Consider the following 21,661-nt stretch of genomic DNA (forward strand, 5'->3'; position numbering starts at 1 on the left):
GTTTTGCAAGTTGGCCTCGTTACGGATATGAGTAAAAAGTCTAGATTTAAATCATCTAGGATTGAATTGATTCAACTGAGATTGGAAGAAAGTAGCAACAATTGTCCTTCACAAAACAGTCCAACCTATCCGGCTCGCCGTCATGGGGCAAAATGCAAGAAACGCCCAAACAAAGAGTCCCCCGTATTTACAGTGACTGGGTATGGATCTAAAAAAGCGAATAATGTAATGAATAAAATCAAGGAACGAGAGGACTACCGACGGCAGGCTTGTAAACAAGGCTCTTGCGCCTGGCAGCCTCTATGCGGAAGCGGCGCTGTCTCCTAGATTCCTCATCTTGTCCATCATCGAGCAAGGTACTCGCAGGCTTAGCACTCGGGAAAAGTCCTCGATTGCTCTGCTTTGGCGGGCAAGATTGCTGGATAAGCTTGGAGCGGTTCCCAAGGAATCCTGGTGTAGCGGGCGACATGCCAATGGCATCAAGGTTGGCAAAGTTGTATCCCGGAGTAGCAGGGAATTGGTATTTATCAGAAGAAGATTGTCGTTGGGGTGTGGACGGCATCTCCTGTTGGTGGGTCGGAGGTGTGATCTTGCGGAAACCCTCAACGGCACCGGGATTGACACCACTGCGACGTCCGCCGGCAGATGGCGCGGGAGATTCAGAAATGCGCACGAGTGTTCCGTTCACATTGCTTAGTGCACGAGGCTCCATACTCTTGCGGCGCTTAGCGCCTCCGCGCGGGATGATAGAGCTGTCAACCGCGTACGGAGTTTCATCAAGCCATTGGTTTTCCCGTTCACAGCTAGAAATAACAATTAGAAAAGCCATGTAAAGAAAGTGTACAAAAGATAAACTTACTCGAGGACCCAGCCGACTCCAACACACTTGACAAGACCCGCTGCCTTCTTGACTTTCTCGAGAGTTCGCAGGCCACCATCCTTGTATACAACATGCGTGATGCCAACTCTCAAGTCCTTGGGCTCTACACCATCACTTGGTGAGAGACTAGAACGAGGGTTCCAAGACCAGGACTTCACACACCGAGCACCCATTTGCTGCAAAAGTTCCACAAAAATACCAGAGGCATCCTCACCCTCGGTGGTATGAACATCCACATGCACGACTGCCCCATGCAGAGCCTTCTGTTCGGTGCTGATACTACGACGTGGCTTCTTGGCAGGACTGGCGGTTGCGACAGGATTACTGAGCGGAGCCATCACTGGTGCTTTTACACTGCTGCGTCTATTGGTGATAGAACGGCGCTTTGGTGTCGGACTTCTGCTCACCCGTGGAGGTTTCCGAGAAGGAGACAGAATAGGTACACTATCGTTGAGTGCCATGAAGATTGGCTTGCGAACACGCGGAGAAGACCGAGTGGGAGATGGGCTCGCGGGGGACAGACCTCTCTTGCGGCGCAGCTTGAGAGGGGATATGTCACCTTCAGCCTTCAAAGGCACTTTTGAGACAGTATGAATGGTGCGTAATTCGTCGGGCTGGACGTGAGCCTTCATTGGGGTTGAAGGAAGAATCAGAGGACCACAGTTCTCTTTGTCATCGAGTAGATGGAAGTCTTGGTCCTGATCTTGCGGGACTTGAGTGACGCAAGTATGCTCCAGTTCAACATTTCCCGAGTCAGGATCCTCGAATATATCCGTGCGTGTGCTTGGAGAATCTCTTATTTGATGGTCCTCATAAATGGAAGATGGCCGTGGAGTCTGTTCATAATCGGGGCTTATACAAGTAGTACCGCTTTGAGGTTGAGATGGTAATTCGGCAAACAAAGAGGGCGGGTTTGCCAAAGGGCTCTTTGACAAATCAGGATACGGAACAGTACCAGAATTCGTCGGAGTTTCCTTGTTGGTGCGATCCAAGGAGCCTACTAATGAAAAGACTCCACGGCGACGCGGTCGGAGTGATCTAGCTTGGGAAGGGGTATTTTGTTCCCAGCGACCAAATTTTTGTGCCAGTGGTGTAAAACCTATGCTAGCCTCAGCAGGGGATTGATGCTGACCTGCAACGCTTGGTGTGTTGAAGAGACTGGGTGCTATTAACGCAGGACTGTCAACCTGGGTGTTCAGTGTCCAGCTATTTTCTTCATGCAAGGGCGTGTCAATTATGACGTTATTGGCATTCTTGGCATCGAGGGTGGAGCCATGGTCATTCTCTGAGTTGTCTGGGCGATTTACGGACAATGGAGTAGATTCGCCGACCGCGAAACTTGGTTGTGGCAAAGGGGTCGCTTGCGTCCTTTCAAGTGTTGTAATACCCTCAACATGGCTGCTCTCATATGGTGAGGCAGGCTTCGACGATATTGTAGAAAACGCAGGCGCGGCTAGCATAGACTCAGTATCTTCCACTTCGCTCTCCTCGCTCATTACTTGTTCATCTTCCTCGGGTTGATGAATGGCCTCTTCTTGCCAGTCACGTCCACTTTCTGAGGGATGTTCTAAGTCAACTGTTCGCTGGACTTCATCGCCACTGGTCAAATGCAATGGTGATTTTGAGGGCGAAGCGAGTTCCTTCGGCTCCTCTTCCATTAGTTCTTGCATCTCCGTAGTTCGCAAAGGTTTTGGGGTCGATTCTTCGCGCCGGAATCCTGTATCAAAAGTTCGGGATTCTTCCTCCTCAATCTCCCTCTCCAATACCGCCAGCTCTTCGGGATAATTCGTGTCTTCCATGACTGAGTCGACCTGATCTTCTTCGTCGTATAGGTCATTCTCCGCGCGGTGGGCTTCTTCCATGGCGTCAAAGCAAATTGTGTCAAGCTCCTCATATTCAAATTCGCTCTCGTCATGGACATCTTCACCCTCCTCTAGGTCTGAGGCTTCCTGGAGTTGTTGGTCGTGGATATCACGCGCTGCCAGTTGGGCCTCTTCCATGGCGTCAAAGCAGATTGTATCGGCTTCTTCGCGGTGGAATTGGGCCTGGTCTTCAGGTTGTTCACTAGCTCCGGACCCTGAGTCTTCCTGAGGCTCTTGTTCATAGTGGTCCTCGGTTGGCATATTGGCCTCTTCCATGGTGTCAAAGCAAACTGTGTCAAGTTCCTCGTATTCAAAGTCGCTCTCATCTTGAAGATCTTCATCTTCTTCTAAATCCGAGGCTTCCTGAACTTGTTGGTCATGGATATCATGCGCTGCCAATTGGGCCTCTTCCATGGCGTCAAAGCAGATTGTATCGGCTTCCTCGCGGTCAAACTGAGTGTGGTCTTCAACTTGTTCGCTAACTTCGGAACCTGAATCTTCCTGCTGATTTTGATCATAGTGGTCCTCAGTTGGCATATTGGCCTCTTCCATCGCGTCGAAGCAAATTGTTTCAGGCTCTTCATCCTCCGGCTGAGCCTTATCTTGAAGATATTCACTTTCGTTGTCTTCCAGGTCTGACTCTCCCTCGGCCTCCGCCTCCACCGCCGCAGGGAGAGGGTCGGTGTTTCCATCATTGGATGAGTCTGGAGCTACTTCCGAGGCAGCAATATCTTTCTGGGTGGGAGAAATCGATGATCCCTTTCCATCAGAAGATAGCTCAATTCCAAAGATGTCTCGAGCCACATCTTCGACCATTTCAGTGTCCTTTTCAAAGGCTGCCTCGTCTGGCTGGCTTTCCCGTGGCGAGGATTTGGGGGTGGTGAATTGTGGGCGTTCAACCGTCTTAAAGGGGGTTTCGTCATTGTCCATTGGTTTACAGGGGACCACGGATGTACGAGTGGAAAATATCGAGTTTTTGAATGGCGAAGGTATTCTTTTTGCGGGGCTCTGAAACAAGGGAGTTCGAGCAAGGGCTACTGGTGTAGAAGCCTTGAAAGCCGATTGCGAGAAATTAGCACCCAAACCCTTCTTAGGTGACATCTTCAGTGGAGAAACACGTCCGGGTGTAAAATCGGGTGCGGCAATTGGATTCACACTGTCCCGGAAGAGGGAACCTCCACGATTCGGGGTGTCTTTCATGGAGAATTGGAAGGGAGATGATGGCGCTGGTCGTCTTGCGGGGCTAGACATGATCATAGAATCACTGAAAACAACCGAATTTCCAGATGGAAGAGCGAGGTGACCATTATCTGCGACTGCGTTCTGGCTGCGGTTCGGCGCAAAGTTGATTTTCCTGACTGGGGAGCTAAGACCGATGCCGTCTGATCCGTGTTTTGGGGTTGGTAGTTTCGGTTCGCCATTCTCGTCCATGAAGCTGGACGCCTTCTTGGGTGTAAAATTGATCCTCCGTACAGGAGAGCTCAGTCCAGTAGTCTCTAAACCATGCTTAACAGGCGAGTGAACAACAAGTCTGACCAAGCCCTTGGTATCGTCCTTAATGGTGTTCAATTCATCTTCTTCTCCGTCGGAGCTTGCGTAGGCTGATAGAGACTTGGCTACCTGCTTGGCCTTTTTGGGAGATAATGGTTGGGCCGTATCCTTCTTCGCTGCGGCTGGTTTCCTTCCGCGAGTGCCGGTTGCCACAGGCTTGCGAACAGGGGTGGCTCCAAGGCCGGTCTTGCCAACGCCCGCACTCTTGGTCGCTACCCGTCGACGGCCGACAGCAGAAACCTCGGGCGCAGATTCCTCTGCTTCGGAGCCCGAGACATCCTGGAATTTCACTGTCTTCTTCTTGGCGGGCCCACGTAGAAGATTTGAGCGTATAGTTGTCGAGTTGGTCGCAATCCTAATTTGGTTCGATTTCGTCTCATTCGCTGTATCAACTGCCGCACGTGTCCGTCTGCTCGTGGCCGTAGTTTCACGGGCCTGAGAGGTCTTCACTATTGTTCCCGCTCTTGGTCGTCCCCTTGTTTTCGGTGCTGCCTCAGCCTTAGTCGTAGCAGCTTCTTCGGGCAACGGATTCTTTCTCGGTCTTCCCACGCGCTTTTTTGGTGCCTCGGTTTCTCCTATCTCATCTCTGCGGGTGTTGTTCTGGGGTTTTGACTGGTCGGTGAGTGACTCCGAGGAAGCCTTCCTTCCTCGCGCAGTCACAGTTCCAGTCGCTTTTGGTTTGGTAGCTGGTCGGCCAGGAGGACGTCCACTGGGTCTTGCGGGTTTACTTGTGATAAGCCCCAGCTCGTCATCGGACTCATCATCGGTCGGGGGCGCAGTCCGTGGTGCTGGAATTGCTCTTCGGGGTGCTTTCTTCTTTGCATCGGCAGCAGCTGTCGATTTGGTTGAAGTTCGTACCGCGCGTTTTGCAGGGGATCGTGGGATTATTGCAGCGCGCGCCATGTTGATAACGCGTTGTCGTTGGTGGTCGCAGTTAGTATTGGCACGCGACGCTCATGGCGGGTTTGGGCGGTCAAATATGATATCGGCCCGATGTCGCAAGGTCGCAGATTACCGGGACTTGTCGAATTAGGTGCATGAGAAAGCAAGGCAAAGCAAATAACCCACTGTGGAGGTGGCGGCTGATCGTGGGTTGCTTGTTGTGGCGTTTCCCATAGCAACATTGGCACGTGATATGATCTGCAAAGAAAACATGCTTGTCGACAAGGATTTTACAGATTGATTCAAGGACAGATTGAATTATGAACAAAAATTATCAAAAAGTAGCAGGGTAAAAGTTGCTCTGATCATCATATAAAATAATCAAGAAGTTCAATCCGCCATAAATTGTATGTCATCAGATATATATTTCTATTAGATACCTGTATAACTAGTGTAGTTCAGAAAGGATCTCCTACTATTCCTCTCAATGCGCGTTTATTGGCCTTATGCTGGTCTAAAGCACTGTGTTGCACCTGTGTTGCACCTCATAGCAGAGCTGTAACCATGTGCAAATGTGTACAAGTCTCCATTAATTAATGATCCGAACTAGGTAGGAACTATCAGTAAGCCCAAGTTCGAATCCAAGAGGAGTAAGGCTAGGTTTATTTGCGAATGGAGAGAAGAAATAATGCTATACGGAAGTGTAAAAATGTTGATTATATGGGAATATATGCATTGCTATTGAATTGGATCCCACGGGATTCGTAGAAGTCTAGGCAAATACCAGGAAGATGAAAATGACACGAAGAACGGCTCGATGGCACATCCACCATGCTTAAAAAAAAGAAGTGTGTCAAATGGCGAAAATCTATGTCGAAGCTATTCGCATTCGAAACATGGCAGTGGGAAGAAGGAAGAAATGATGTTCTGTTACACAAGGGTGAGCATTGCCAGGGCGGATACGACAACCGCGGACAGCATGGTGGGCAAATTCACCGTACCCGTGCTAGAAGCAGTGAGGTAATATGTTGGATTATAATTGTCCGGTGTGGTGGAGTTCACAGTACCGTTCCAGCAGTACCGGTCGAAACACTGGTTGCAAATATCAGGGAGAGTGGTACCCGTGCGCTCGAATGAGCGGCTGAGGATAGCACAGCCAACACAAGATGTCCAGTTTCCATCGAGGGTGCTGTTGGCCATAGTGGCAACCTCGTAGCCATTGAGAATGATATTGTCACGCTCAGTGTTGTCGGTGCTTAGTTGGAAGGTTGAGATGTTGGACTGGTAGGAGTAAGGGGCATTGGGGATGTACACGACAAGAGGCGAGGGTCCGGTCTGGTTGGAACTATTACAGCCAAAGAAGGACGGGCGGGTGCTGAGGCCCAGGTTGACGAAGGTGTTCTGGTCTGGAACAGCAGGGAAGGCGGTGCCGTTGCCGATACCGCTGCTGTTCAGGCTGCGCTCGTAGGTTGCAACCAGGGAAGTGCCGTTTGGCCAGTAGTAGTCAGTGTCGGCTGAAGAGTCAACGGCAAAGATGACATCGACATGGCGCTCGGGCTGGATAAGAGGATGCAAAGGGACGTTCTGTCCATCTTCGCCGCCATCGACGACATCCAGAATTTTTTGCGCGGCGTACGGCGACGAGTCCGGGTTGTATTTATAGAAGGGGTTGGGATCGTATGAAGCGATATCATTCTGCGCTTTGTCTACCCCGAACAAGACTGAGGTGAAAACGTCCTTCACCAGGCTGGGGAGCGAAGTGGTGTTGATCTGGAGAAGGAACTGGTTGAAGAGTGTGGAGGAGCTTCCAATCACAAAACCAGCACTGTCGAAACCACGGATGCAGCTCTCGTTGCTCGGAAGCGAGCCACCCTCAAACTTAGAGCCTAGGTACTCGAGGGGAATGAAACCAAAGATTGTAGGGTCAAAAGTGCCAAATTCCCACGGGTTGAACTCATAGACGGTCGAGTTACTGCCAACGAGCAGTTCACCGGGATTACGGCCATCTGCAACAACGAACGGCATGGGGTAGTCTCCATCCTTGAACTCGGAGGTGTCGGCAATGGAAGACCAGGTATAGCTGAGTCCACCATTGCTAGCATTGAACATTTGATAGGAGAGTGCGCGGCCCCTGTAACCAATTTAGCAAATACGCACATGCATCCCGATAAATAGGAATAACATACCAGATATCGGTAATAGAAGTATCGAATCCAGCCTTCTTCTTCCCCTCGACAGCCTCGCCCAGTTCCTTGTAGTAACTGGCAGAATCCAAAAGCTGGATACCACCAGTATCAGGACCTTCGAGGATCGAGTTTCCAAACTGCCAGATGGAACCATCCTCATGCGTCTGCAGCTTGTCGATCGTAGTGAAGTTATTGATATAGATCGAACCCAACAACCAGCTGCCTCCACTCAGACCAGCGATGTAGGTAGCAGACTGCAGCAGACCACCTAAATGCCCAGTAGTCGTCGCATTGGACGTCCGGCTGTCAAAAGCCTTGATCGCACCGGCACCGTTCATCAACGCACGCCATCCGCCGCCTGAAACAGCGATGCCGATATTAGGCAGATTTGACGAGTTGCTAGAGTGTTTGTCGAGGTAGGCACCGACATCATAATCGCCGACTTTCACATGGTCGAAGAAATCTTTCATCGCTGACAGAGTCTTACTGCGGCGGACCTTGAGCCATGATGTCTCATTGGAGGACAAGTCCGCTGCGCTGCGAACTGTCGGTCGGCTCGCCGGGCAGTTGACAGACGTCGGCACATACCCGTCGGGCGCATTGGGAAGAGCTCGTTGCACACCTGCGAATGTGCTATCATCATTGAGCCCGCCGGGAACAGCAATTGCACCTACGAGGACATGGTGATTAGAGTGGAGAAATTATTTGGTAGACGCGTGTACATGTAAGTAAGCCAAGAATGGCGGGAAAAAAAATCTGCGAGGGGCAGCACTTACTGGACAAGCCCAGAGCAATTGAGATTAGAGCAAAAGTCTTCATGGCGGTTAGATCACAATTGTGATCAACTCTAACTGCGCAAGAATCGTAGAGAAGGATGAATTCCCATGTACTAAGGGGGGATACTTATGCAGCGAGGGTGAATACTTATGCGCCGGGCCTGCCGGAAGCTTAGCCAAGCCCCCCGATATCCCAGGCAGTTCACTTGGATGTACTCCATATGTTCATAGGGATCACGAATCATCGCTGCCGAGTGGAGTAGAGTGATGTCAAATATTCCGAAAACTCCGTCTTTCTTCACAGACTATTGAATATAGGATGAAAAATCAGTTTTCTTTCGAGGCGCAGGTCAGATTACAGCCGCCATAGAGGTAAGGCTGCCCAAATGGCGCTGGGAAGGGGCTGATGCCGAGAGTGTCATGTGATAATATCGATGTGGCCAAGTAGGCATCCGCATTTCCGTAGCTTTTATTGGAGTAAGTTTCATGAATGGCTCTAGGGCTAAGAATGCCTAAAAATGGACGCCTCTCAAATCACTCCACAGTTAAAAAGGATCTGGCGGAAGTCCAAGGTGGATCAAATCGAGAGGCCGTAATTGGATCGCGTGTATTGCCTTTTAAGGACTGTAATCGGATCGTATCTACTGCCTCATAGGTACAGATCCAAGGTTATATACTCTAGGCTATTATGGCGTGGAACTGAGGCTATGGATGTCACGAATCGAGATCGGCACTATTTGAAAAGGAGCTCAGTTTGACCTTACTACCAAATGACATTACAGAGAAGCAGTTATCAGAATGAACTCAAATTTGAAAAAAAGCTAACTACCAGCTGAATCGATTGAGATGTGACAGAAGCGTCACTTCACTTTGGAAGGTCATCATCTCAATCGAACCAGGCAAAAGCAAAGTCAGCATTCACCCACGACTAGGGCCAACCTCGGCATGGTCGCCCGGGCTCTCGCTAGCCTGCACATGACCCTCGGGCAAGTTGTTCAACTCGTCCTCCTCTTTATCCAGGCCCCAGAACTGGACGATGAAGATGGCTTCACCGACAAAGGTCAAGATGGCGAAGATGCCGTAGTTCCAGGCCAACAGAGGGGCCCTGGAAAGCGGTATCAAAGTCTCAGCTATGGCTGCGGAGACAGCGTTAGTGAACATATTGATAGCTTGGACGAGGGAACGCATATTGCGAGGTGCCTTGGAGTAGGCATACTCCATTGAGGTGATGACGGCAAAGATCTCCGATACAGCAACCAGGACGTAGGATCCAGTCTGAGCCCAAACAAAGATATGACATGGGTGGACGCTTCCATCGTCGTTGGGGCAGGTGTTAGCTCCGAAGCCACAAGGCGAAGTCAGGTAGATGTAGGACTGGAAGACAGCAGCCCATATCATGGAGAGCGACGCCAGCCAGAAACCGAGGGCAATCTTCTTAATGGCCGTGAATTGAAGGCCCATTTTACGCAAGATGGGGTAAAGGAACTTGTCGCAGATTGGGACGAAGATGATCAGCGCCAAGGGGTCAAGGTTGTTCACAATCTCGTTCGGGACGCCTTTCACGGTCATCGTGCTAGCCTGTGCGTTGAGATTGTTCGTCAGTTGGTTGTAGGCTAGCCAGTAGAATGGGAAATAGAAAAAAACTGCGCAAGCTGCAAATCCACGGTGCACTTCATCCACCCATGCATCGTCAAAGGTCATCCACCTGGGTCGGGATTGGGGTTCGATGTTGGAGGGCTTCGCGGTGTCCCAGAAAGTGCCATCGTGTGTTCGTTTCCACATTATGTATGGATTAAAGTGCCAGCGGTCGCGCATACAAAACAAGATTGTCATGATGGCCTTGTAAGTTACCGAGCCCGCCGGGGGAGACTGGCGATAGAGCTTGCGACCCCACCACATGATGGGTGGAGTAGTCAGGAACATGAGCGTGGGAAGCAGGAAGGCCAACCAGAAGCCGATATACTTCTCCGTATAGACCATGCCGATCTGACCGACCAATGCGCCTATGTTGATAAGCAGGTAGAAGTAGTGATAGATACGGCTCTGAGTGATAGTCGGGTCGACGACAACACGCTCACCAGACTTCAGTATACGCACCTTGAGATTGACAGCAGGTATCTGCTCGACAACCAGAGCGGATATGTTGGGCTTGAAGCCACCAGTACCCAAGCCCATAATTATCACACCTAGAATGAACACAGCGAAGGAAGCATCAGTATTCATAATCACCGGTGGAATGGCAGAGATCACCAAAATGATGTGACCTAAAATGGCGGCCACAATAGACCAGGAGATGGTCTTGTATCGTCCCCAGGACTCGTCGGCGATCCAGGCACCCACTAGAGGAAGGCAGTAGCACCAGAGGGTGTTGAAGGTGTTGATAGCGCTGGCAGTTTCAGCACCGTTACCCAAAGCACCAGAGAAATCCTGAGAGCTAGGGCCACCAGCCCCGGTTGCGTGGTTTGATCCGGGAGGGCCATTCGGGGCAGGAAGGGGGAGAGCATGGTTCACGAAGTTAGAGTCTGTGTTTCAATGTTAGAATAGTATCTTTATGGGGACGTGGCTGTCTTACAGAGAACATGAGTTCCGTAGTAGGAAAAACGCTCGCACAGCTCAACAAATCCGATGGTGTAGACAACCCAGGGAATCGGAGCTGAGACGCGATGCAAGGCGTTGGGGCCATGAAGTTCATCTCTGGTTGGGTCCTCGTCACCCACGCCAAGATTGTACGACTCGGGGATGATACTCTTCTGAGCGACCTCAGTGCAAACTGGGTTACTTTGCAAAGTGGTATTGGCAGGCTCGACATCACGGATAACGAGCGAGCTCGAGTCCAGGTCTGTGGCCTGAGCTGCCATCTTGGATAGAATAGAGATTCGAGGCTAGTGTAAGGTATGCAGGATGAACAATAGGAGAGATGGGAGGATGTGAGTGGATGAGAGGGGGAAGAAAAAGGAGGGGAATGAAAAGAGAGAAGAAGTAAACAAAGTAAACAAGCGAGGTGAGATTCACGTGTTGGGACTGAACTCGATTCTCTCGCGTAGGTTCCCCGTAGTAAAGCCATAACTTCAACAGCAGTCATGTCCTTTCTTACCCTGCCAAGACAGGACCTAGGCTGGGGCTATACGACTCAACATCAAGTGAATCAATATATCAAAGCAGCAATTGAAGACTGATAGATGCAGCATGCATATGCCAAACTATGTAACCTGTGCTATGATGTTAGAGTTTTCGTTCCTTCTCTATAGTTAGAAACATAACATATAGACGCTATTACCTTGTGAGGTTACAATGGCGCAAACATTCTATTCAACAAAGGATTCTTTTGAGGTCAAATTAACCCCGATATAGTCACAAAGTATCATGATCAAGTTCTTTGCAGGTAGAGGAGCCTGCAGATAGCAACAGGACTAATAAGATATCTTATATTTCAGCAAAGAAACTCCGAAGAACAGACCTTGAATGCTAATCCAAGATGTGCTATTGCCTTACGTCACAGAGTGTCCTCATCCTCATATACTCAGGCCTGCCTTGACCTACAGTGTGTAGTCTTGTGTAGTCTTGATGCGGGTTGAATAGTATAAGCCTACACATTATTCATCCATAAAGCCATTTCTTCCGCTATTCGAGTAATTGGACAAGCAATCACGTTCGAGACTGCTTACCTATCTAGGCTGGGATGTCATCATTAGACAAACCCAAAGCATAAACTTCCAGCAACCTATCCGTATTCTGCCATGCCCCTAGAAGACTATCGTAAGTGATTGCTTGTTGTAAGTACATAATAGGCTAAGGGTAAGCAAGGTATTCCACCAGTAAGCCAACACATAGTCAAGCACCCGGCTCGACGTCTGATTGAACCCAGTTCTCCGCATCTTCCCCAGGTTCGGTGTCAGTCCCGAACTTGTTCTTGGCGGCTAAAAAGAAAAGACATCAGAATGACGATTACGAGGCCACGTACCTATCACGCAATAATTTGTGTCTGCAGGTTACCAGATTTAGCAAAGACATTCTTTTTCAATATGTGTATCCCCAACATTTGATCTCTTTTAGCTTAACCCTCAAGTTCGTTGATCAGCCTTGTTGGGAGGTCTGGTGATCTCTGGTGGTTTGGGTATGTGGTACATTCCGACTGGATGGCTGGACGCGGTTATTTGTGGGAAAGTATCAGGGTTCGAGTTCTTAGTGGCGGTTGTACGTAAATACAAGGCTACGCATGACAGTGTATATATGTCATTGTACAACAATGAGATGCGAATGTTGATCTAACTCAAGTGGGTAAAGATTGACATGCAGCTAAACCTTAGAACGAGGATGAACTGTTAAAACAATTATAACTGTTATTATTCGGGCGATCGACTTGTGTCTAAAGCCATCATAGGATTCAAATCTCCAAAGCGGATTAAGGCTATCCAAGAAAAGGCAATGATCAAAGCCAAATTACCAATGAAAGCCCATGCGCGCTATTTCCGCCAATGACCCGAAAGAAAAAGACGCAGGACGCCATGCAATGAGACAAAAAGAAAATAGTCACGCGCAGTGATTGAAAAGGCAAAATTGAATCTCAGCCATAAAATCTACCATGCGGCGTGGCCACCATCCATTCGCAGGTCACTTCCAGTCATGAAGCTGCTAGCATCGCTAATTAAGAAGACAGCGGCACCACGGTACTCTTCCGGTCGGGAAAGACGGGCAAGCATGTTCTCCTTGGGCCACTGGTCGCGACGTTCGGGAAACTCGAGAAAGAGCTTCTCAACCATAGCGGTGACAATGTAGCCAGGGGAGATGGTGTTCACGCGGATGTTGTAGGTGCCCCATTCGGCAGCGAGGTTGCGGGCGAGTTGAAGGACAGCAGCCTTGCTAGCGTTATATGCGGGGCAAATAAGACCCTGTAGGGAAAATATGTTAGATCATCGAGGCCAGCCAGAAGAACGGAATGTGACATGAAGCGGGGAAATGTTCCATAGAGAGAAAGAAAGAAAGTCTGAGAGGGGAGTGGGAACGTACGCGATTGGCAATAGTGCCGCTCATAGAGGCGATCATAGCGATACTACCTCCGTTTCCAAAGCGAATCATTTGCTTAGCCACAGCCTGGGCGGTCATGAATACCCCCGTGACATTGACCTCGAACATGGTGTTGCTGTCCTTGGCTGAGTATTCGAGCGCTGGGGTCTCCTGCTGAATGCCCGCTGCTGCAATGAGACCATCCATACGGCCCTCTTCATTGGCGATGGTCTCGATGACACTGTTGAGAAGTTCTGTGTCACGCACGTCGATACGACGGTAGTGCAACTCGGTGCCAAGCTCCTCTGCGCGCTGTTGGATCTGCTCAAACTCTGGGGCCTGTTGATTGAGTGGTTGTTAGTTTAGTGCTGCCATAGAAGCGAGGGACGTAGATACTTACCGGCTCCCCCAGACGGTCGAGTGCGTATACCTTCGCTCCGGCTTCCAGGAGTGCCTCTGTCTGGGTCAATCCTAGACCACGGGCAGCACCTGAGACCAACACCACCTTCCCAGCGAGACTGAACTCGGGCATTCTGGATTTCTGGCCCAGCAGGACGGGCTGGGCGGTAATAGGTGCAGTGGGAACTGTAGTGGTTTCGATTGAGACAGACATTGCGATGAGATATTAGGTGAGGGTAGTTAGAAAGTATATTAACGAAGGCGTCAAAAATTATTAGACTGATTGTTTCGTGTGCAGATGAAGAATAATGAAGATGTTCCAGTGGACAGAATCGACTCCGTTTAAATACATATCTTTTTGACCGGAAAGGCCAGGAAAAACCGGACTAAAGCGACTCGAGGTGTCTCGTGAACAGAAAGAAACTAAAGGATATCCCAAAAAGGAAATCCAGATTTGGACCAAGGGTACTGCAGAGCGGATTGAGTTCAGACTTACTGGAATGCAGGCTAAACGGCTGTGGGGAGGCATGCACAGCCTACAAATAGGATTAAGACATACAATAATTATCTACAACATATGTAGTACATAGTACTTGGAAAATTTGACTCTCTTGTGTTCTGCATCATACTTACGTTCCAGTATTATCGAGGGGATAAATACGTTAAATTCAGAAATAGCTCATCTAACAGGCCGGGAAACCAGTCACCAGGCATGCTAAAACTCACGATAGTTGGTTTCTCGACGATAGTGTGGCAGTTCGGAACCTAAGGCCGGATTTCTCGTTTAGGAAACCCGTCTGGGGAACCCGGGGAACCCCAACGCCACTCTCCTTTTTGACTCTCAACATTCTTTTTCTTTATGTTTTTGGAAGAGAAATCAATCCAGATGACCTACCCCTTGACAGAGCTACACGTACGGAGTACATCGTACACAAATTGCCGAGCCTCTAGCCGGGTCTTCTAGAAATCTTCCACGACTCCAAGTATGTACTATCCGGAGTCAGGTGGTTCTTTGCAGATCAACGAGAGTCCCTGCCAATCAAATTAGTACTTCTGGCCTGTGATATCGGTTCCTGTCCGATCGCCCCGGCTCCAAGGTGACGGCCCGGACGAAGAGAAATTCATTGGTCAATTCCTATATTAACGTCCAAATATATTTTTTCTAAAATGTAAAAATTCGAAATATAAGATCTCGGATTTATACTAGGATACATTAATCATCAGTGAAAAGCAAAGTAAAATGTTGTCCAAACCGAGTAGCTATTTCCGGATTCTCGAGGAAGTACAGAACTACAACAAAATTAGGACTCGAACATTGAAGTCCGAGTCCAGACTTTGTGCTGCTACTCAGACCATAGCTTATCTTGCCATAAACCTGCACTAATACAAGCCAAGGACAGCACACCTTGTGATCATCAGAATCTTCATTCCCAGCTCCTTACTCAATAGGGAGATTCCGAGGTTTCCACTTTTTCTTCTGCTCTCGTGATACTATCTATACTACTAGAAAAATTCCTAGATTTAGCCTCTACCATATCGGTGTGCACTCTGCATACTTCCAAGGTTCGGCCGCGTGTCCGATTATGGCTTGTTTGTACGGATCCAGGGGCCGTTTGTTTGTCGGAATCTGGTCTAGGTCTTCTTCCCCCCTGTCGTGCACTTCCCGGGCCCGCCCCGAGTGGCTCGGAGGTCTCGCATCCCACATGAAGTGTGCGTGGGATATGCACGGGTCAATCAATGTTGTCGGTGAAAAAGTGGTTAGCTGAGAAGGGGAAAATATCTCATCAGTTCGGGATTCCTCCGTTGCCGCCGGACCCTATTATTTTGTCTTGCGCGACTATGAATGAGCCTTGACATGGCCAAGGTATTTTGTACCTATCTACTCCCTATGGACGTAGTATTGTAAAATGATCTGTGTAGCATTATGTTGCACTCACTGCATTTCTCTTTTCCCCTCTTCGTTCATTTTTATATTCTTGCTCTAGACAGCCGTCTTTCGGAATCAGTATATAGGGGTTTCTCATTAAAAATTCTATATCACTTGTTGAGCCCATGATCATGTATACATGAGGGGATGGGATTTAGGTACTGAGATGTATGGTACACAGTCAGATTAACAACATTTGAACCTTGGAAAGACTAAATTGAAAATAAAGCTTAACCTTAGCATTCCAGGATCAATGAAGCCAAATACCGCCAAGGCTCCCCCGTACAATGCCATGCGAACATTGTAACCGAGAGAAACTCAGTGGATCAAGCGGGGCCTGTCGATCCGTAGGTTAAGTTCAGGTTAAGGATAAGCATCTGCATCCCGTGCAAGGGTAGATCGCGATGATCATAATCAAGTGGGGAAAGCAAATTAGGACATCAGATCTAGTCGTACCAATAACCGACCTAGTCTTATATTCCCAAAGTTACAACACCGTTCCAGGGAAGCTAAAATGAAGTCGAATGGACTGGATTATACATATCAGGGGAAATACCTGGTCAATCTTAACAAAATGCAGATGTCACCCCAAAATACCGAAGGATCCTTCGGTGCTATGTGCATTTTTTTGTTCTCTTTCGGCTTCCATACAAGTACAATCCAGTTTTGAGTAACATCAAGGGATACAAAAGAAGATGGAAAACATGAAAGTGTAATCCCATCCTATGCAGATTCACATGAGAAGAATGAAATAAAGGGCTGTCTAGCCATAGTAGGAGAAATATCTTCAAGAAAATGAGGGAGCTCAAGCATACACGCATTCATACGTGAGAAAACAACTCCATGTGAACGCCGGTTCCAAGACAAATGTGGGAGATATCATGAGATGCAAAAGGGACGGGAAACCAGAAGAAAAAGGGAAGAAATGCAATGCGAATGGACCATAACAATCAACAAAATCCGGTTGATTTTTGCTTTTTGATTTGCTTTTGGTGTTTTCGGGGAGCTAGGCTTCACGGTAACCCCAAATACGTTTTTGTTCGCTCACCCACCACTTGCCAACCTGCTCAGCATCATTGAGCCAATCAGCGGACTCTTGGCCAAACTTAGGCTTAACCTCTTTGATGAGGGCCGCGAGAGTCCACGCCTTAGAGGGGTGGTTCTCACCGGGGTCTTCGCTGAGGTGAGTGAATGTGTACTCGAAGCCATCCTTCAAGGGAAGGATTAGACGGTAGGGAACATCGGCTGCCATGATGGACAGCATAGAGCCACCAGCGTTGATCAGGCCCATGTTCCAAACGGAGCGCTTGGCTGGGCTCTCTGGGTGGGAACGGGCTTCGACCTGGGTGTCTACTCGCTCGTGTTCTGGGTGCTCATGTGGTGGAGGATGGTGATGGTCACGGCGGTTGGGTGGTTCCTCTATGGAAGAGAGGAAAGGACGGATGAGGGACTGGCCTTGATACTCTGGGAGGAGAGCAGAGGCGATGTCGGAGTCGCGCTCGTCCAGGGAATTGGACTGGACGAGAAGATCCAGGATGGTAGGGACAATGGAAAGGGCGGTTGCGTTGGCGGTGATATCCACTCGAGGCATGTGCGGGTGGTGGAAAACCAAGGGTACGCGGAAGTTGCTAATGTGGCCATTCTCATACGTGCCGGTCATGTCCTTATTATCTTCGCCGAAGGCTTGGCCATGGTCTCCGACGACGACGACTAGAGTCTCGTTGGCAATGCCAGTTTGGTCAAGCATAGTCATTATATCGCCGAGCCATAAGTCGACGAACCGGGCGGAATTCAGATAGTTGTTCATCAGGTCATGGTTGATGCTTCCCTGGTCGCTCATGTATGGTTCTTTCTCGAAGTCGTCTGGTGTACTCCAGGGGTGGTGGGTTGTGCTGGTGACGTGTGAAAGGAACATGCGGGTCTTGTTGTTTGCGGCCTCCTCGAAGAGGTCTAACACGTAGGGTCGGAGCTCAGTCTCCGCAAATCCGAAGTAGTTAATCTCTTTGCCCTGAGCTTTGTGTTTCGAGTGAGGAGAAAGCAGATTGCTCTTAACGACCTTGTGCTTGAAGCCCATGTTGTTGTTCAGGATGTCCTGACGGTCATAGTCATCGGTGATTGACTGCATGAATACAGACTTCCAGGGGTTTTTGAGAGCCGCGGATTTGGTTTCAGAAGAAGAGTTCTGCAAGCGCTTCTCGGGTTGCGACTTGCCTTGATTGAACAGATCGAAAATCTGTGGCAAGCACGGCTGATAAATTTCGAGCAGAGACTCCTCTAGAAGGTCCACTGGCAAAGGGTTCACACCACAATGACTTCCCAAAACACTCTTGAAGGTCAAGGAGCTACCCGTCACGGCACCACGCACATTAAGTCCACCCATACCTTCTTGTGGCGGGGTCTTCCACGGAGAATGGCTCATGTCGACCTTGTTTCCCTTGCTATCGGTTGCGTACTCGCCAGTCAACTGTTGAGCGACTAGGGTCATGTTGACTAGACGATCGATTGCCTCGTTGACTTTCTGCTTCTTATGAGACGCCAGAAGACCATCGAACAAGGGTGTGCCCTGTTGTGTGGGGAACAGCTCCTTGCGGCCACTTTCGAGCGTTAACAGCACTATATGGTTGACCTCAACTGAGTGCTCTTTGAAGGCCTTTTGCAGGGGCTCATAAATTTCACCGCCCAGATTTGTGACCATCAGCGGGTCATTCTTGGGGTCGTAGAATGCGCCCTCATCACCGGTGCAAACAAAAGAATAATGATTGTCCTTCACTGCGCGCTCGCTCGGGCTAAGATCCCAGCGGCTGAATCCTTGGGGTGGGTTCTCGGGGAGCCATGGGGCTCGTGACCATTGTTCCACAAAGGTCGAGTCCGGTTGGAACTGAGGACGAGAGACCCCATTATCAGCCGCGAGAGGGAATGGCATGGCAGGCTCGCGACATCCCTCCACCGTTGCCGTCTTTTTCTGGAAAGCATCGAGCAGTGTCAGGGGCAGAGCTCCGGATAGATGGTCATACGGTATAGCGGGTCGAGTTAGTTCCAAGAAAATAAGCGATACACAGATTGCGACTGCGGGAATAATGCGACGGAATGACCGGAGGTCTATCGAGGTCATGCAGGATTTGCTAGGGGCGGAAATCAATGTATAACGCGCTTTGAATCCCCGTATGGACAGGTCTCGGATTGCCTGCAAGCCAAGACCGGTGATGTTGTACAAATGCGAATGAAGCAACCACGCAATGAGTCCGAGGACGGTGGCCGCAGCGGATACAGTAGAGATACCGCTGAGGAGAATTTTCATGGCCGCCGGATCGCTCAGGAAGCTACCACCAGCTGCCCAGGCGACCTCGGCACCGGTCTGCATAAAGAATCCGAACTGGATGGAGGAAGCACCCCATGTGATCAAGCTATTATTCGTGTTAGCCTGTGTTGCGCAAATTTTCCCCTGTCCTCCATTTCGGTATTCGGTATTCGGGATAAACATACGATAGTGCCCCTCCCAACCCAGTCGAGAGCCATTGCCATCGACCATCTGGCGCATGGAAGCGTAACAGGACCCGCACGAATATAATAACAAACACATCTGGTAGAATGAGGGTGGGCGAATAGAGGACGAAGTAGAGGAACGGTAAGGAGCGAATATGTAGCGCAATATGTAAAGCCTTGGAGGCGAGACCGCTCACAACGAGTGTGGAGAAAAGGAAGGGCGACAACGGTGGTAAGAGGGCGAAGATGGACATGTTGGAATCATTTCATTTGTACAGTGGAATCGCGCAGTTGGCAACGTAGGGGGAGAAGAAGAGTCGAAGAATGTCGAAACGGCAAACGAGAGACTAGGCAGCAAGAAAGAGAGAACAGAGAGAGGAGTGGTCCCGGGAGGAAAGGGAAGGAAAGGGTCCAAGGGTTATTCTTAGATATCACGAAATAACAGAATAAGGCCAATTAGGCGATGGGAAATTGTGCACGCGACTAGACTAAGCGGCTCCAAATTTACTCCAAATGCTTGGTTTCTCTTCTTTTTATTTTTATTCTGTGTTTTTTTCATTACGTCGCCGAAACCACTCTTCCCATCCGGTCAACCTCTCATATTGTCCCTAAGTTGCCCAAGTGGAGACCCGAGAGGACCCTGCATCGCACTATTCCTAAATGATTCGCTTTCGTGAGACCGAAAATAAATGATACAGTACAGTACAGTAAAATACCAATTTCATCGAACCATGGATCACTACAGCCCGAGGTCATGCCAATCTTGGCCGGTTCCAAGGTTCGGACGTTACTTCCCAAGGTTCTGCGAAAAGGGGGAACATTCAAGGCTGTCTGCCTGGGCACTTGTGCATAAAATCCGGGGAAAAACTCAAGATTTGCGCCGATTTCCCGTTTCCCCCCACCTACATTGCCCCCTTTTAGATTATTATTATAAATGATCATCCCGTGTCTCTGAGATCTAATTGTGGATAGTACGCGGATAGAACAATCGAACTTTGTCTCGGCAATACATCTACTCTGTACATTTATATGTATTTATATGTACGGAGATGTGTACGTATTTGGCCATGATCCAGGGGTATGGTTGGAGACTGTGCACGGACCTTTGTCTAAATATGCTTGGCGGTCGGCCTTACAGCGGACGACCTGTATATTTAATATGACGACTCGGATGTTGATCTTGACATGTGTGATCTTCTCATTCGGCTTGCTGAAGCCAAGTACAACATATGTACATACTCCATACATCGTATTGACTCTAGTGTCGACACCTGGTCCCACGACCTTACAAAGTAAATATAACGCAAAGCCAGTAAGACCTGGTGGGTAGAGACATTTAAAAGCTAAAAGTGAAACATATTTACCCTAAAGAACCAAAACCGTGCTAGTCTACAAAGTACATATTCTTGAAAGCTGAGATTTGAATTGAACACATTTCCGTGAAAGGTTCTATATCATTTATGCATATTTCTCATTCCTCATGATCATCACGTGCAACGGCAACCACAGTACATAATCTCTTCCTAAGTCAATTATACCAACTTCTGCTGATCCTTCAAGGCAGCACGCTCCCTAACACAATCAGCAATACCCCTCCCAACGTCCGACCCCAACTCTTCAAACCCTTGCACAACCCCCTCCCGATCCCCTTCGCCCATCTCCTGACTCATCTTAAACTTTCCCTGCAGTCGCTCGACACGAATCTCAATGCCAATAATATTCTTCTTCAAAAGCTCCACATAATTGACCGGCGCATCGGATACATTCCATGCGGTCTTCTTATCACCCCCAGTATACCCCATAATGCCCTCTTCAGACTGCCGCGACAGATCCTGGATCTGTTTCTGCAAAAACGCGCCCGTTTCGTCTGCCTTGGAATTGCAGTACACGATAATCTTGCCATACGCCTGCACGGCGGAGTAGTTCCACGTCGGGACGACCTTACCAGAGGCCGGTTTGGTTGCTGTGTAGAACTTGGGCGTCACGTAGTGGTGGTGTGGGCCGTTGAATAGAATCAGCACCTCGTCCGTGAGCTCGAGTTTGTTATTCCCTGCTGCGTTTTGCTCAGCGAGGGCTTCCATCAAGGCTTTTGCTTGTGGGTTCTGTTTGGCCATGTGGCCGCGCAGGATGCCGGTCGGGGCTGTGTCATCGCCCTCGGCCGAGGGAGGTACATCGAGGACGAAGGGGACATGGCTTGATTGGATGAACGAGTAGATCGGGGATTTGATGGCCGTTGTTAGGATGCCGAGTGGGTTATCACGGATGAATTGCTGGAGGACGGCGAGTTGTCCCTCGGCGTGGACGGCGCGAAGATACATTGTAGCCGGAACTTTCAAGAGGAGAGGACTGAGAGGACTGAGAGGCAAATCTGTTCAATCGATTTGAAAGTACGTATAAAGAGAAAGGAACACTCTTATAAGTATGGGGAGTTCATCACTATCTGTCATAGCATAGAGCGCGATTTAGATCGCATCCCACTTAATCTAGGGCTGTCATTTTGTCTCTCTGTTGTATGATTGGTAGTCGGCGCCGAAGTATCGACCCGAGGTCCACTTTTCTACGATAAAGCTTGGAAATCAACAACTTCAGGTTCTAGTTAGTTAGTTTTCTGTGTTTTGTCAGCTTGGTGACTCGGGGTTGTCGAAGTGCAGACGTCAAGATCGGTAGTGCCAAGAGCTCTATCCAGAGCCAAAGCGACCCCGCAATCTGGG

At 49.2% G+C, this 21,661-nt stretch overlaps 6 protein-coding genes across 6 annotated transcripts; all 6 read right to left on the reverse strand.

Moving 5' to 3' along the window:
• Positions 1 to 238: 238 nt before the first annotated feature.
• Positions 239 to 5,196, reverse strand: N7518_003909 (uncharacterized protein; the record flags this gene model as incomplete). Its single annotated transcript, XM_057184836.1, has 2 exons — positions 239 to 803; positions 860 to 5,196. 2 exons carry the CDS (start codon positions 5,194 to 5,196, stop codon positions 239 to 241), a joined length of 4,902 nt encoding a protein of 1,633 aa, XP_057041606.1.
• Positions 5,197 to 6,105: 909 nt separating this feature from the next.
• Positions 6,106 to 8,180, reverse strand: N7518_003910 (lysophospholipase family protein; the record flags this gene model as incomplete). Its single annotated transcript, XM_057184837.1, has 3 exons — positions 6,106 to 7,306; positions 7,362 to 8,031; positions 8,138 to 8,180. 3 exons carry the CDS (start codon positions 8,178 to 8,180, stop codon positions 6,106 to 6,108), a joined length of 1,914 nt encoding a protein of 637 aa, XP_057041607.1.
• Positions 8,181 to 9,055: 875 nt separating this feature from the next.
• Positions 9,056 to 10,995, reverse strand: N7518_003911 (uncharacterized protein; the record flags this gene model as incomplete). The annotated part of the gene is made up of 2 exons (XM_057184838.1): positions 9,056 to 10,659; positions 10,710 to 10,995. The coding sequence occupies 2 exons, from the start codon at positions 10,993 to 10,995 to the stop codon at positions 9,056 to 9,058; spliced, it is 1,890 nt and encodes a 629-aa protein (XP_057041608.1).
• Positions 10,996 to 12,714: 1,719 nt separating this feature from the next.
• On the reverse strand, positions 12,715 to 13,754 carry N7518_003912 (uncharacterized protein; the record flags this gene model as incomplete). The annotated part of the gene is made up of 3 exons (XM_057184839.1): positions 12,715 to 13,026; positions 13,145 to 13,480; positions 13,542 to 13,754. The coding sequence occupies 3 exons, from the start codon at positions 13,752 to 13,754 to the stop codon at positions 12,715 to 12,717; spliced, it is 861 nt and encodes a 286-aa protein (XP_057041609.1).
• A 2,719-nt stretch (positions 13,755 to 16,473) lies between these two features.
• Positions 16,474 to 19,204, reverse strand: N7518_003913 (uncharacterized protein; the record flags this gene model as incomplete). Its single annotated transcript, XM_057184840.1, has 2 exons — positions 16,474 to 18,871; positions 18,951 to 19,204. 2 exons carry the CDS (start codon positions 19,202 to 19,204, stop codon positions 16,474 to 16,476), a joined length of 2,652 nt encoding a protein of 883 aa, XP_057041610.1.
• A 1,278-nt stretch (positions 19,205 to 20,482) lies between these two features.
• N7518_003914 (FMN-binding negative transcriptional regulator) lies at positions 20,483 to 21,268 on the reverse strand (the record flags this gene model as incomplete). The annotated part of the gene is made up of 1 exon (XM_057184841.1): positions 20,483 to 21,268. The coding sequence occupies one exon, from the start codon at positions 21,266 to 21,268 to the stop codon at positions 20,483 to 20,485; it is 786 nt and encodes a 261-aa protein (XP_057041611.1).
• Positions 21,269 to 21,661: the final 393 nt, after the last annotated feature.

The sequence above is a fragment of the Penicillium psychrosexuale genome (assembly GCF_028828465.1).
Source record: "Penicillium psychrosexuale strain IBT 29551 chromosome Unknown utg000003l, whole genome shotgun sequence".
Lineage (NCBI taxonomy): Eukaryota > Fungi > Ascomycota > Eurotiomycetes > Eurotiales > Aspergillaceae > Penicillium > Penicillium psychrosexuale.